We start from the raw sequence: 16,400 nt of genomic DNA, 5'->3' as shown, positions 1-16,400 counted from the left end.
TTCCATATTCTTCTTTTCAGAACATCTTAAATGCAATGGTTGGTATCACGGGTGTAGACGCATGACCCGTTCTATTAAGGGCAGAGGTTGCCATATTAGACCCCCCCCACCCTCCAAACAATAGGTTTGCAGCTCGAAAGTATACCAATGGTGATTGGAATAGTTAACCCAAGGTTATGTTCACCCATGCTGTAATAGAGAGCCTATTCCCAACTTACATGTAGTCTCCAAATTAATGGAAAATATATTTATCTAAGTGCTGATTATGTAAGTTTATTGTTGATTGATTTATTTTTTTGTAAATTGTTTTATATGTGATCATTAATATCCTGACTTGCTTTCTTTTTTATGGATTGATTCATATACTATTGTATTAATTTCTTTAATTTATTTTATTACTTGAGTTGTTCACTCATCATTTGTTTACATCAGTGACATAAAACATTAAACTTTTTTAGTAATTCAAGTTTAGTTTATTTTTTCTCAAGAGATCTGGACCCCGTCTTACTAAGACTTAAGATTGATCCAATCACCCACAACTATGGAAAACCAGCAACGTCAACATCTAAAATACAAATTTGTTTAGAATATTTTCTGAATATGATATTCATGCATTCATATTTTTCTTGTGAATTCAGTGTGCTTTTCTTTGTGTACAAAAGACATGGACATGTGCAAATTTCCTGAAGAAAGAATTATGACATTGATGCATTTCCATATACTTGTGGTTGATATCTTTGTAAGATGGGGCCCTGTTATAAAACATAATACATAAAAAAGACAAGAAATAATGTATATACTAACAATGTACATCAAATAAGTTATAGAAAATGAGGAGGGAAATGGCCTAAAAGGAAGATACCTTGGGGGCTCCATTTTATGAGTAAAAATAAGTAGCATCCTTTTCATCTTTGCTTTGGTACCTTAACGAAAAGAAGTAATTCCTTAATTATCATTTCCATAATTATAATTCTGAATGAATTTCTCTGCTTTTTTCAACAGACATCTGGAAGCATTGAACCTTTTGAGGAACAAGCAAATAACATTTTGAGTACTTACGCAAATGACTATGATCAGTACAGGTGAGAAGATGATCCATCGATTGATTAGATATAATTTGATTTGATTTTGAGATGATTTGTTTCCCTCATTTCACACAAGTACAGATTTCTGATAATGTATGAATGAGGTTAAGTTGGACGATATCACATGAAACCATCATTTTTTAAGGATTTGTGGACAGATCTACCTTTTTAGAAACTTTTAAACTTGTAAATCTTATATCAAGTTTTGATGACCCCCCCCCCTCAAAATGTATGTAAGCCTGCAAATTCACTACTTATGTATATGAATATGCTATAATAATTTAAAATGTAGTTATGATGCGGAGGATAGGAAATAAAATTTCTGTATATCATATATTATAAATAGTTATCTCAAATGGTACATGGATATTTCAAGACTTAACTATTTATAACACATTAATAATCAAACTACCAATATGCTTTTATAGCGCATATCACTGCCAAATGCGTCCCTATGTGCTCAATTGGATGCTCAATTATTACCCTAGCTTTAGCCCCGCAGCCTTCAAGGAATAAATTCCTACCAGGTTCCCATTTACATGTACCTCACCTGGGTTGAGTGCTGCACAATGTGGATAAATTTCTTGCTGAAGGAAGTTACGCCTTGGCTGGGATTGGCAGTGAGTGTTCACTCAGTGTGTTCCTCCTTTATTGTGTGTCTCTCTGACACCTTTCTCACTACCGTCCTATAACTAGTTTACTGGAAACTAGTTTAGTGGAAACTAGTTTAATGTGTAATGAGTCAAAGCGATCTTGGAAGCGATCTTCCAAACCATTTCAGAAAACCACCTCACGATGTAGTTATGAAGATCACTTTGCCTCATTAATCTGGTTTTTAGCGTAAGTGAGGACACACCTGTTCTTCAGGAAGCAATCTTTGCACATTTCAAGTGCGCTATTCCAAACATTGTATGTGGAATGCCTACGCTGTGGTTTCAAATTTTGCACGAAACATGTCACCTTACAGAGAGTGTTCCCATAGCAACAAGACCACTTTAATGTGGAGAAGTTTTACGGTTCACCTTCTTTCCCTTCTTCACATTACACACGGTGAACCGTAAACCTCCACATTATTAACTCAACCATGCAAACCTACAGAGACCGCTTTATACATGAAGTGATTTTGAAAATCACTTTCGGGTGATTAAATGGCAAAGCAATCTTCAAAACTGGTTTCCTGAACCGGTTTCAAGTAAACCAATTTTAGAAAGTATAATGAGAACGGTTTCTTGCTCTCTCTCTCTCTCACTGCTCAGAGCCATTGTGATGTACGTCTTCTATGGATTCATCCTCTTCATCGTCGTCCTGTTCCTTCTCGGTTTGCTCATCGGAGTTTTCTCATACGACCGTAATGCCTCACCCACCGACCGTGGTTCTTGCTCTAACTGCGGTGGACTCTTCCTGATGGCGTGAGTACTGCTACCCCTTGATGTAGTTGTCAAATGTTAACGATTACTGCTGTTTAATCGCTTGTTAGAAGCAATGTGTGCACATATATTATGAAATCTGAGCTATTAAGCCTTTTCATCCATGAAAATGAAGCAATTTTTATGTTTCTTTAATTAATTTTAATCCATCTAGCTTCATATCATTCTTCTATATCTTATTTCATTATATAAACCCCCTCTTTTGTTTTTGATAAATTTTAATTGAATTGTAAATAATAGGAATTAATTAAAGGAAAGGTGACCACAACAAAAATTTATTAGAGTTAAAAGATAAAAATCAAACAAGCTTAACATTAAGCATCAAAATTGGGTGTGAAATAAGAAAGTTATGAATCTTATTGTTTCACTAAATGTTGGGCTTGATTTTGACTAAGATGAGGTTAGGGTTATGGTTGCACTGTGGATTTATGCTGGGTATAAGCATCCACCTGCATTTGTTTAAGGATAGTATTTGAATCCAGGGTTGAAATTAGTCATTTGATTTGTGTGTGTTAAATTTGTAGTGGAGCCAATATTGTGGGATTGTTGTTATAACCTGAGTTTTTTCACATTCTTGACTTTGTCTTATTTTCTATGTCACCCCCCCTTCTATGATATCAGTGGTGCTGGCTTTGTTTTTATCTTTGGAACCTTCATGATGCTTATCACTGCGTTGACGTTCATCATCGGGGGACCGATTGACCGTCTTATGTGCGACCCACTCGTTTCAGGACAGCTCTTTGCCCAGGTTTGTCTCACTCTCACATGAAATAGGTGCTTTCTATGGCAAAAGGATATGATAGAAAGCACCTACGTGTATCTTAGAAAACAGCTATTTCGTGTAGGAAAAGCAGCATTCTAGATGATTTTCAGGCTTTTGCTGTATATCAAGCCTAAATTGCTCATCTGGACGTCGTCTTACAAAGAGTTACAATTGATCCCATCAAACACAACTATGGAAAGCCAGCAACGTCAAAATGCATGTTTCAAAATATTTTCTAGATATGATGTAAGCCATACATTCATTGTTTTCTTGAAAAATTCAGTGTGCTTTTCTCTGATTACCAAGGTCATTGTGCAAATTTGTTGGATGAAAAATTATGACATTGGTGGATTTCCATAGTTTAGGTTGATTGGATCAATCGTAACTCTATGGAAATTCATCAGTGTCATAATTTTTTCTACAGGAAATTTGCACAATGTCCTTAGAAAACAAAGAGAAGCACAGTGAAATTTCAAGAAAACAATGAATGCATGAATAGACATCATAGCTAGACAATATTTTGAATGAACATGCAAAATGGATGTTGATGTTGCTGGCCGTCCAAAGTTGCAATTGATCAGATCAATCGCAACTCTTCATAAGATGGGCCATTTGGTCTAATTGCCACTTAAAGAGGTACTCCAGGCTGAAAATGATATGACTTGAACAGATTAAGAAAGATGAAACAGACACAGCACTTAAGAACTTCATTGAAATCGGACAAGAAATAACAAAAGTTATGACATTTTAAAGATTTGCATTATTTTGGTGAAACAGTCCTACATGTATGCATGCCTTCATGAATAAAGATAAGATAAATGTAGAGAATTAAAGGGGAATCCAACCCAAATAAAAACTTGTTTTTATAAGAAAAAGAAATATCAGACAAGTTGATAGGTGAAAGTTTGAACAATATTGGACAAACAAGAAGAAAGTTATGAATTTTTAAAAGTTGTAAATATTGGTAATCACTATACTCATGGAGACTTCAAATTGGCCACATATGTGATGTCATAGTGATGTATGGCAAGGACTACTCTTCCATGTACTCCAATACATATTATGGCTAAAATGACATTTTCCCCAAAATTTTATTTCAAATGATATTTTTCTTTCATGAGGACATTAAACAATATACTACCTGGGTTATATTTAGATTACTGCCCCAGGGGAATGGGCACTTAAGAGAAAACCACAAATCCCTGATAATAAAGTACATGGCCTATGGGAAAGTTGTCCTTGCCCCTTGTCATAATTTACTTACCCAGTTGCCAATTTGAAATCTACATACTAATAGTGATCTCAATTTTAAAGCAGCTATAACTTATTGCTTGTCCGATTTCTTTCAAACTTTCACCATTCTGTTAAATTCATTTTTCTCCTTCCCAACACAACACTTTCTGGCCAAGGCTGGATTCCCCTTTAAATCAGAACTTAAATGAATTCTGATGTCATATGAAGACATGTAATCTATTATTTTTTTGTATTGATTGCTCTTATATTGAACAGACTGTTGATTTAGAAGATGGAATCTTGGACGATGGATACTACCTTGGAAATTTGATCTTTAGTGACCCCTCAGTTCCTTTCCAGATCAGTGGATTCCTTGAGTAAGCATAGATGCATTCATTCATTCATCCATCCATCCATTCATAATAGAGCATGATATTTAAATTTGCATTATAATGAGATGAAAGATGACATAGTTACATATTCATGTATAGCATATTGAGTTGTTTCATTGCATCGTGACACAGTGGTCTGCATGTATCCATTGTGCAAAAGAAGTATGCTGATGCTGTCATAAACTCACTTTTTTTATATCCATATTATTATATCCAAAATACAACATTATCATACCATAGGCATTGTGCAAGTAAGGTTGCTGATAATGTTAAAAACATTCATTTTAGGCTTTTTTTCAAAGGTTAAACATTGTTGACTCCCACATAATAAACTAGTAGTTATTAAGAATTATTGTGATACTTTTAATATTCATACCTGATAAAGATCGTAATCATCAATAATCATTTATTCATAATGTTTTCAGTGCGTGTGAGCAGAATGAGGCTGTGTATACTGCATTCCTACTGGAGAATCTTTTCAACGTCACACAGTTTACTGACATCTCTTCGGTGAGTTCCCTGGGCCAGAGATCCGGGGGGGGGGGGGGGGTCTCGTTTATCATTTTGTTAGCAGTTTGTAGCTATTTTGACATTGGTGACATTAGTTTTTGCCTTTTCTCATCCAAAGTCACATTATCAGTCTCAATGCTAATATTCATGAATTAGGCCTCTCCAATCTACTTACTTACTGCCCATTATGGCTCCTGGCATGTAGGGCAGCAACGAAGGATCTCCTCTCCTTGCCATTCTGGGCCTCCTTCTGGACACTCCCCAAAGTCATGTTCATTGACTTCATCCCCTCAAAAGTTACCTTTAAAGGTCAAGTCCACCTCAGAAAAATGTTGATGTTAATAAATAGAGAAAAATTAAACGAGCATGATGCTGAAAACTTCATCAAAATCGGATGTAAAATAAGGAAGTTATGACATTCTAAAGTTTCGCTTATTTTTCACAAAACAGTTATTTGTGCAATTAATGATGTGCAAGTGAGAAAGTCGATGATGTCCCTCACTCACTATTTCTTTTGATTTTTATTGTTTGAAATATAGAATATTTCAATTTTTACAGATTTGACAATAAGGACCAACTTGACTGAACAATAAAATGTTAAGGCGATGGTAATTCCATGTGTTTAGGGAGGAATGAAACTTGGTTTCAAGAACAATGAGGAGAAAATGGGAATAAGTCATATTTCATATAATGAAATACAAAGCTACAAAGGAAATAGTGAGTGATGTCATCAGTCCCCTCATTTACACACCGACTAGGATGTGCATAGAATTATTTTGTGAGATTAAGCGAAACTTTAAAAATGTCATAACTTTCTTATTTTACATCCGATTTTGATGAAATTTTCAGTGTTATGCTCATTGGATTTTTCTCTTTTTATTCAGATCAACTTTTTGTCGGGTGGACTTTTCCTTTAAAAGGAGAGTCTAGTAATTGCTATGGAGACCCTACCCAACCCATATGTGGAAAGCTAATAATGATAATATTACGATGTGAAAATTTCCCAAAGTTAATTCTTTGGTGGCCATGTAAATATGTTTGACTTGACTTGGGCGAATATTTGACTTATGGATCATTGACTTTGAGAAAGAAGTTCAAATGTATTTCTATCATGCCATGTCTGTAAAAATGACCCCCTGATTACTTTTAGAATGAGAGAGAGAGTAAATGAATTTTAAAGAATGCTGCAATGATGTTAATTTGACTAGCAGTGATGTGTACCTTAGAGAAATATTATTGGCCCGAATTCACAAGGTGGTTTTATGCAGATATCCTGTATAAATTACGCCTATTTACCACGTACATTAAAAAAGTCCTCATACTGATGAACGCCTTTGTCACAATGAGCCAAATTGACACCTGTTGCCGTGGTTACCCACACTATCTAATTCATGAGTCCACTGTTTTAAATTAATGAGTCCTCTCTTCAAACAGTGGACTCATGAATAAAAAAGCATACTTAACCATGCCAACAGGTGTCAGTTTTGTGCACTGCGACAAAAGCGCATCAGTAGTATGTACCATTTTCCAGAACAACTTAAAACCTTTAAATCTTGTATCTGCGTCCTGTCTAACAGCAAATTCCGGATGTTGATGATCAGTTTTCCAATATTACTGGAGACTTCAGCTCTGTCCAGATCTTGACCTCTGACACCAAAGATACCCTGATTGACTTCAGGGATTCGCCGGCTGATACCATTGACTGGACCATTTTCACTAACGAGGTAGGGTAGCCTTAAAACATAAATGGCAGTTGTGGTAATGATCTAAAAATGAGTTTGAAAAGAATCCAATGAAACGATCTCCACTGTGTTGGCCGGAATTAATAGAAAAATATGTGTTAATTGATTTTTGTAGAAAATATGTAATTGCTAGGAAAAAAACAAAACACACATGGCATTAGTGGAGCATTGTGGCCCAGTGGATTAGTCTCCGGACTCTGAAACAGAGGGTAGTGGGTTCGAATCCCAACCATTGCGTAATTTCCTTTAGCAAGAAATTGATCCACAATGTGCTGCACTCAACCCAGGTGAGGTAAATGGGTACCTTGCAGGAATTTATTCCTTGAAATGCAGCGCGCGTAACAGCCAGGGTAATTATGCTGCATATACTGTAGAGCACTTAGAGACTTCTGACGAAGTAAGTATTAAGCGCTATATAAGCAAGTATAATTATTCTAGCTCGAGGTCAGTCTTTCCAAGCAGTAGTAGTAAACATGTCCCACATGTGCTTATATGTGTTGGTGATATTGAATGTAGTCATTCTTAGATTAGATTATGATTTCAAATTGTTTGATAACTATATAAACCACATCTAGCTTAACCATATGATGACATTTTACCTTGATTTTAAAGGCTTTCTGATGAAGTCATTGTTTGGTACAACTATTATTCTATTCTTTTAAGGGCACAATCACACATTGATTTTCTTCAACCTGTTAGCACTTCAGGGTTAAAAAACATTTTGAAGTAAAAATATTTTTGAAAACAAAAGGATTTGTCAAGCTTTTGGGCACTTTCTTTAAAGATAAATACCAGGTGTGGTAACGAACTAAATATGAGTTCGAACAAATGTAATTGCCACCAAATTGTTTGTATAAATGAAAAAAATGTGCCAAATACCTCTGCAAGAAAATGTGTAATTGCTGAGAAAAATGCTAAATATGCACAGAATTCCATCAAATGTCAGGTATTTTTTCAAAGCAATATTTGTACACTGTACCAACCCACATATGCTTTTCTGTGTTCGTGACTGTCAGAGTTATTGATTTTGAGATTTCATGATCTTCATCATCATCAACATAGCCATCATCATCATCAATAGTGACATCACCATCATCACCGTACTACCATAGTCATCATGAACACCATTTTCAACATAAACATCAACATAACCATCATCATCACCACCACTACTACCATCACCACAATCATCACCATTATCACCACCATAATACCATAGTAGTCATCCTCATCGCCATCAATGTGGACATCAACATCACCATTATTACCTTAATTACCATCATCATCATTAACAACATTTTCATCATCAACATTACCATCATCTTGTTCACCACCACTGCTACCATCACCACCATCATCAATATCACCATTATCGCCACCATAATACCATAGTTGTCATCGTCATCAATGTGGACATCAACATCACTGTTGTAACCTTAATTACCACATCATTGTCATGAACACCATTTAACATAACCATCACCATCACCACCATCATCACCATTATCACCACGATAATACCATACTGGTCATCATCATCATCGTCATCATCATCAATCTTGACATCAACATCACCTTAATTACCATAGCCATCATTGTCATCATGAACATTGTCATCATAGTTAACATCATCACTATCACCACCACTGCCACCACCACCACCACCATTATCCCCACCATCATCATCATTGCCACCATCATCACCATTTTCATCTGAACCTCAATAATCATCATCATGCCCTTGTAATATCCTTCTGCAGCTGGACACAAGCCTGCTCTATGATGGTGACGGCAACAATGATACTCTGGTGGAACTCATCAACGCTCTTGGTATTGATGCTGATGCAGCTTCGGTAATTAGTTTCTCTTTTGGTAGATTCGATAGATACTCTCCCACTGATATCAAGATAATAATCTGGGTATTTATGATGTGATTAAGACATACATGGTACATTTTGAGATGCACTCAAGCGAAGGAGATGCAGACTAAGTTTGTAATGTCCCTGATTAGTATTAATCATTGACTAGTTTAATTCTTTTTGAAACTGAAGGTATGATTTTCTGCCATAGTAATTGACTTTTAATAGAATAGGTATGTATTCTGTTTTCATGAAAGCAGTTCAATCAGAGTTTATATTAAACTTGAGATTGGAAGACGCGAACTCCTTATCTGAGGGAATGTCTCTACTCCCCATAAAACAGCTATTTTGATTACCTTTTTCACAACAATTAGGTGATTTCAATGCACCCCCCCCCCCCATTCACGCAGCACTAATTTTTTGTTTTGCCTTTATCTTTGTATGTTATAGGGTTCAGATAAAACAGATTTGAATGCAATCAAAGATGATCTCCAGACTCTTCAAGATGAAATCGTCGATGTCCTCCTCAATGATGCGGTAAGATATATAACCTAAGACGATCATTAACCCTATATTCGTCCCATCATCAAGAAAAAAACAAGACTGGCTTTGGTGTTTGTATGCATATTAATTTTCTTAGCACCGAGTGAAGAGATGTTTCATGAATCCACTCTTTCATATGCGAATCTTATGCTTCGAAACTAATTTGTGTACATTTTTTGTTGCTATGTGTGGTAAGCAATAGACAAGGATTTAAGCTGTCGGTGACAAACTTTGAGGCCCGAATTCACAAAGGTGGTTTTGAAAACCCACGGTTGAATCCATGGTTTATGCAGATTTCCAGTTATATTACGCTTAATTTAGCGCTATTGGGCGCATGTATAAAAAATGTCCAATGCTGATGCACGCTTTTGTCACAGTGTGCCAAATTGACGCCTTTTACCATGGTTAGATACGCTATTTTTATTCATGAGTCCATTGTTTGAAGAGTGGACTCTTGAATAAAAACAGTGGACTCATGAATAAAATAGCGTGGATAACCACGGCAACAGGTGTCAATTTGGCGCACTGTGACAAAGCGCATCAGCATTGGACATTTTTCATACACGCACCCTATACGCGGTAAAGTAAGCGTAATTTATACAGGAACTCTGCATAAACCATGGACTCAACTGTGGGTTTTCAAAACCACCTTTGTGAATTCGGGCCTGAAAGTTTTGCAAAACTTGAATATACAACCAAAATGCTGTATTAAATGTGGATGATCCGTCTCATAGTTGACAGGAAGATATAATTAATTTGAATCAGTCGCAAGTTGTTTAAGATGAACCCAGTTGTATATCAGTCTGCAATGACAAATATTTTTCCTCAAATTTTGTCTGTAATAACAAATATTTTGGAAATTCCCATGCATCTATGAAATTTTTTTTTACTTTTTCTTCTAATCAGGTTTTGATAGCCAGAGAGATTGACTCATTAACTGCATACACGGACGATATTGATGTAAGTATATATAGTACTCTTTGCGCCTGTAATCCAAGCTGTGGGGAAGTTACAAATTGATGCAGAGGTTCGAGCCCTGGTCACGTCTTTCGGATGGTGACGTTAAAGGTCGGTCCCAGACGTAAATAATCATATCTGATTGATACACGTCTGACAAAACTCAAATACACACACACACACACACATACGCGTATTCACCGGAAAACGAGAACTGTGTGCCAATATTACCCAACCGTGGACTCACTCATAATGAGTTTCTTTTCAATTGTTTTTAAAGAGAATAATCCTGGAAGACTAACCATTAATCCCGTTCAACTGTAACATGCTTTCCGGGTGTGTATGTCTGTTGGATAGAGTGCGTAAGCCACATTGGAAACGAGTATCGTCCGCAGTCAGTACAGTATACGCGTATGTGCGGTACGGGAGGCGATAAGCTAGTTTACCGTGCAAATTCATGTGCAAAAAGAGACACACGTCAAGCTCTATATAGCGAGCAAGCACTTACATAACTAGCATTTTTGAATAATAATGATAATTAGATAAATATTAAATAATGATAATAATAATAATAATAACTATAATAATAATAATGAATTAATATTCCTATTCATACATGTACAATAAAAAAAAACATTAATTTTTTTACTTTCCTGTCATGAAACCTGGGGAATGATTGTACATACCATCTTCCCCCTGAATTCTGGGGAAGCCCCCCCCCCCCCCGATGTCTACGCCACTGATGGTAGCCTCAAATTGGCAGCCAAATAAAATACGATATATCAATATCCCGGATCAATATCAGGAGTAGGCTAAGATTTAGCTAGGACCCGGGACTTGGCCCATGCAAACCATTTAGGACCCCGGGGGGGGGGGCACTTAATTCCATTGACGAGTGGATACCATGTGTGTCCATGGGGTTTCGAAAAGTACCCTAAACAAGTATTTTCCATGTTCTGAAAATGCACCCCTTAACAAGTATTTCCGTTTGAATCCATACCCTTAACAAGTATTGGAAACAAAAACTTCCAAAATCTTGCTCAAATCGGACCCTAAACACGTAGTGTTGCATGTTGGCGCAACTGAAAAAGTACATCCTTAAATTGGACCCTAAACACGTAGCTTTCCTAGTGAAATATATACCCTTTTTCAGTATTTTAGCGTTTTTTACACCCTTATTACGTTACGTACGTATAACATGCCCTATCTTGAAAAAGATACCTTTTTTACTTGTTTTTTCTGGACACACATGGTATCCACTCGTCAATGGAAGTGCCCCCCCCCCCCCGGGTTAAGGACCTGCTATTAAAGAAGTAACAGATTTTAAGTCTAGTTCTGAAACATGGACAAATGCAGGCAGGCGCGGATCCATGGGGGGGGCCGAGGGGGCTTGGCCCCCCCCCCCCCTTCGGCTAAAAAAAGAGAGAGGGAAAGAAGAGAAAAAGAGGGGAAAGAAAAGAAAAAAGAAGAAAGGAAGAAGGGAAGAAAAAGAGAGGAAAAGGGGGGAAAAGAGAGGAAAAGGGGGGAAAAGAAAAAGGGAAAAGAGAGAGGGGAGAGGAGGAAAAGAAGAGGGGAAAAAAGAGAGAGAAAAGGGGGGAAAAAAGGAGAAAAGGGAAGAGGGGGAAGGAAGGGAAGGAAAAGAGAGAGGAAAAGGGGAAAGAAAGAGAAGGAAAAAGAGAGGGAAAAGAAAAGGAGAAAAAAAGAGAAAGAGGGGAAGAGGGGAAAGGAAGAGAAGAAAAAGAGAAAAGAAAAGGAGGAAGAGAAGAAAAGAAAGGGGAGGGAGAGAGAGGAAAGAAGAGAAGAAAAAAGAGAGGGGAAAGAAAAGAAGAGAGAGAAAAAGAGGGGAAAGAAAGAGAAAAAAGAGGAAAAGGGGGAAGGAAGAGAAGAAAAAGGGAGTGGGAGGGAGAAGAAAAAAGAGGAAGAGGGGGGGGAGAGAGGAAGAGGGGAAAAGGAGAAAAAAGGAAAGAGAGGAAGAGGGAAGAAAGAAGAGGAAAAAAGAGAGAGAAGGGGGAAGAAAAGGGGAAAGGAAGAGGGGAAAGAAAGAAAAAAGGGGGAAAGAAGAGGGGAAAGAAAGAGAAAAAAGAGGAAGAGGGGAAGGAAGAGAAGAAAAGGGAGGGGAGGGGAAAAAAAGAGGAAGAGGGGGGAAAAGAGAGGAGAGGAAAAGAGGAAAAGGAGAAGAAAGAGGAAGATGGAAGAAAGAGAAGAAAAAAAGAAAGAGAGAAAGGGGGAAAGAAGAGAAGAAAGGGGAGAGGAAGAGGGGAAGGACGAGAAGAAAAAAGAGGAAGAGGAGGAAAGAAAATGATGTTCGAACCAAAAGGGCGCTGAAATGATGTTCGAAGGAATGTCAAAATGCTGTTCAAACTGGGGGCAGAATTGATGTTTGAACGGGGGGGGGGGGGGGGCGAATTGATGGTCGACGTAGGGTCGCCAAATTGATGTTGGAACTAGGGGGCGCCAAATTGATACTCGAGCGAGGGGGGCGAAATGGTATTCGAACTAGGGGGGCCAAATTGATACTCGAGCTAGGGCGCCGAAATGATGTTCGAACTGGGAGGGGGCCGAATCGATGTTCGAGCTCTGGGGGGGGGGGGGGGGCGAATCGATGTTCAAACTAGGGGGTGCAAAATTGATACTCGAGCTAGGGGGAATGATATTCGAACTAGGGAAGGCAAATTGAGTTCGAAGGGATGCCAAAATGATGTTCGAACTGGGGGCCGAATTTATGTTCGAACGGGGGGGGCCGAATTGGTGATCGACCTACATGTAGGGGCGCCGAATTGATGATCGACCTACATGTAGGGGCGCCAAATTGATGTTGGACCTACATGTAGGGGCGCCGAATTGATATTCGATCTTGGAGGGCGCCGAAATGATGTTCGAAGGGATGTTAAAATGATGTTCGAACTAGGGGGGCGCAAAATTGATACTCGAGCTAGGGGGGGGGGGGGGGCGATTCGAACTAGGGAAGGCAAATTGAGTTCGAAGGGATGCCAAAATGATGTTCCAACTGGGGGCCGAATTTATGTTCGAACGGGGGGCGAATTGATGATCGACCTACATGTAGGGGCGCCAAATTAATGTTGGACCTACATGTAGGGGCGCCGAATTGATATTCGAACTAGGAGGGGCGCCGAAATGATACTCGAACAAGGGAGGGAGGCCGAATCGAGGTTCGAGGTAGGGGGCGCCAAATTGATACTCAAACTAGGGGGCGCCGAATTGATGTTCAAAACTAGGGGGGGGGGCGCAAAATTGATACTCGAACTAGGGGGGCGAAATGATATTCTAACTAGGGAAGGCAAATTGAGTTCGAAGGTATGCCAAAATGATGTTCGAACTGGGGGCCGAATTGATGTTCGAACAGGGGGGGGGGGGGCAAAATGATGATTGACCTACATGTAGGGGCGCCGAACTGATATTCGAACTAGGAGGGCGCCGAAATAATGTTCGAAGTGGGGGCACCAAATTGATACTCGAACTTGGGAGGGGGGCCGAATCGATATTCGCGGTAGGGGGCGCCAAATTGATACTCAAACTAGGGGGCGCCGAATTGATGTTCAAACTAGGGGGCGCCAAATTGATACTCGAGCTAGGGGGGGCGAAATGATATTGGAACTAGGGAAGGCAAATCGAGTTCGAAGGGATGCCAAAATGATGTTCGAACTGGGGGCCGAATCGATGTTCGAACGGGGGGGGGGGGCCAAATTGATGATCGACCTACATGTAGGGGCGCGAAACTGATATTCGAACTGCCGCCTTGTTGTTGGCTCATTGTCCCATATATTGAAAGTTTGAAATGCCTTGGCCTTGAGGTTTTTAGGCCTTGGGTTTCCATGCCTTGGCCTTGGCCTTGGGGATTGAAGCCTTGGTCTTGGGTATTAAAGCCTTGGCCTTGGAGGTTTCAGCCTTGACTACAACACTGATGGATATATTGATAGATATTATTTACAGAAATTTTGAAGTTTACTTGCACACACTAAGAAAAAAAGGTTCAGAAAATTTAACCCCGAAAGGTTGATGCAAAATCAGCACCCTATGGGTTCAAAAATTGAACCCCTGATTTGGGGTTCAAAAATTGAATCCTGCGGTTGGGGTTCATTTTTGCACCATGTGGGTTCAAAATTGCATCCCTAGGGGTTCAATTTGAAATTTAGGGGTGCAGTGTTCAGGCCATAATATCATCAGATTCCGCGCCCTCATTATGCATTAATACTAAGATATCAATTTAATAATTAAATTGTCACTTTTGTTTGATCTCGCGCTTAGCAAGATGAATAGGAAGATATATAGTCATCATATTCATATGATAACATGTCCTAAGGATGTCAAGGTCCTATGTCTCAAAATTAAAGTAATAATGAAACATATCAGCTCTTTATCAAATGCGATTTATATCCACCTTACAAGTTTCCTACAAAGTGTTTGAAATATCAGATCGGAATATCAAATATTTTAAGCTCGCGTTTCGCGCTCGCTTTTATTTTCATGATAAAAGATTGTTTAGAATGCCTAGATTCTAGGTCTTAATCTGAAACACGCCCGGGCATTTTCATTCAGTTATCCAGTTTCAGATCACAATATAAAAAAAAATCTGCTCGCCCTTTGTGCTCGTATTATTAATGTAAGAAGATCCCCTTTCTCATCCCTTTCATGATTTACAAAACATGAATAGAGTATCCCGTACAAGGTTGAAATCTCGGTTTTGTTTACGCTCGCGTTTCGCGCTCGCATAAATTGATTGTGAAATATGTAAAGTCTTCATGGCTAAATGCAAGCAGTCCTTAAAAGGCACTTTTCGATCAGTTCAAAACGTATACAAACATTTTCTAATCGCGCTTTGCGCTTGCATTATTAATGTAGGAAGATCCCCTCTTGCTCATCTTTTTCATGATTTAGGAAACATGAATAGTGTCCCGTTCTAGGTCTCAATCTAGAATTTTTCTGCTCGCATCAATTGTTAAGTTATATAGCTATCTTGATCATGATTACAAAAACTGATTAAAGTTATCCATTCTTTATTTACATGTAGAAATGCCAAAAATTTTCAGTTCGCGCTTCGCGCTCGCATTATTTGATTGATGAAATATCTAATGTCTTGAAATGAATAGTGTCCGTTTTAGGTCTAAAACTAAAATTTTCCGCACGCACTTCGCGCTCGCATCAATTGTTTGGTTATATAGCTATCTTGTTCATGATTACAAAAAACTGATTAAAGTTTTCCATTCTTTATGTAGAAATGTCAAAAATTTTCAGCTCGCGCTTCGCGCTCGCATTATTTGATTGATGAAATATCTAATGTCTTGAAATGAATAGTGTCCCGTTCTAGGTCTAAAACTAAAATTTTCCGCTCGCATCAATTGTTTATTTATATAGCTATCTTGTTCATGATTAAAAAAACTGATTAAGTTTTCCATTCTTTATGTAGAAATGTCAAAAATTTTCAGCTCGCGCTTCGCGCTCGCATTTTTTTATCGATGAAATATCTAATGTCTTCATGGCTAAATGCAAGCAGTCCCTAAAAGGCACTTTTCGATCAGTTCTAAACGTATACAAACATTTTCTGCTCGTGCTTTGCGCTCGCATTATTAATGTAGGAAGATCCCCTCTTACTCATCTTTTTCATGATTTAGGAAACATGAATAGTGTCCCGTTCTAGGTCTAAATCTAGAATAGTTCCGCTCGCATCAATTGTTTAGTTATATAGCTATCTTGTTCATGATTACAAAAACTGATTAAAGTTATTCATTCTTTATGTAGAAATGTCAAAAATTTTCAGCTCGCTCTTCGCGCTCGCATTATTTGATTGATGAAATATGTAATGTCTTCATGGCTAAATGCAAGCAGTCCTTAAAAGGCACTTTTCGATCAGTTCCAAACGTATACAAACAT

At 38.2% G+C, this 16,400-nt stretch overlaps 1 protein-coding gene across 2 annotated transcripts in view; it reads left to right on the top strand.

Moving 5' to 3' along the window:
* The window catches only part of LOC121424990 (prominin-1-like), a 58,618-nt gene extending 48,042 nt beyond the window's left edge, over positions 1 to 10,576 (top strand). For both annotated transcript variants that reach the window (XM_041620903.1, XM_041620902.1), the window contains exons 12-20: positions 1,003 to 1,082; positions 2,342 to 2,494; positions 3,134 to 3,260; positions 4,785 to 4,885; positions 5,326 to 5,410; positions 6,988 to 7,134; positions 8,913 to 9,005; positions 9,462 to 9,548; positions 10,461 to 10,576. In XM_041620903.1, the coding sequence (XP_041476837.1) occupies positions 1,003 to 1,082; positions 2,342 to 2,494; positions 3,134 to 3,260; positions 4,785 to 4,885; positions 5,326 to 5,410; positions 6,988 to 7,134; positions 8,913 to 9,005; positions 9,462 to 9,548; positions 10,461 to 10,574 (987 nt within the window). In that variant the 3' untranslated portion in view covers positions 10,575 to 10,576. The remainder of the gene's footprint in view (positions 1 to 1,002; positions 1,083 to 2,341; positions 2,495 to 3,133; positions 3,261 to 4,784; positions 4,886 to 5,325; positions 5,411 to 6,987; positions 7,135 to 8,912; positions 9,006 to 9,461; positions 9,549 to 10,460) is intronic.
* The last annotated feature ends 5,824 nt before the right edge of the window (positions 10,577 to 16,400 follow it).

Source organism: Lytechinus variegatus, chromosome 12 (genome assembly GCF_018143015.1).
Source record: "Lytechinus variegatus isolate NC3 chromosome 12, Lvar_3.0, whole genome shotgun sequence".
Classification (NCBI taxonomy): Eukaryota; Metazoa; Echinodermata; class Echinoidea; order Temnopleuroida; family Toxopneustidae; genus Lytechinus; species Lytechinus variegatus.
This window is presented reverse-complemented; position numbering and strand designations above follow the sequence as displayed.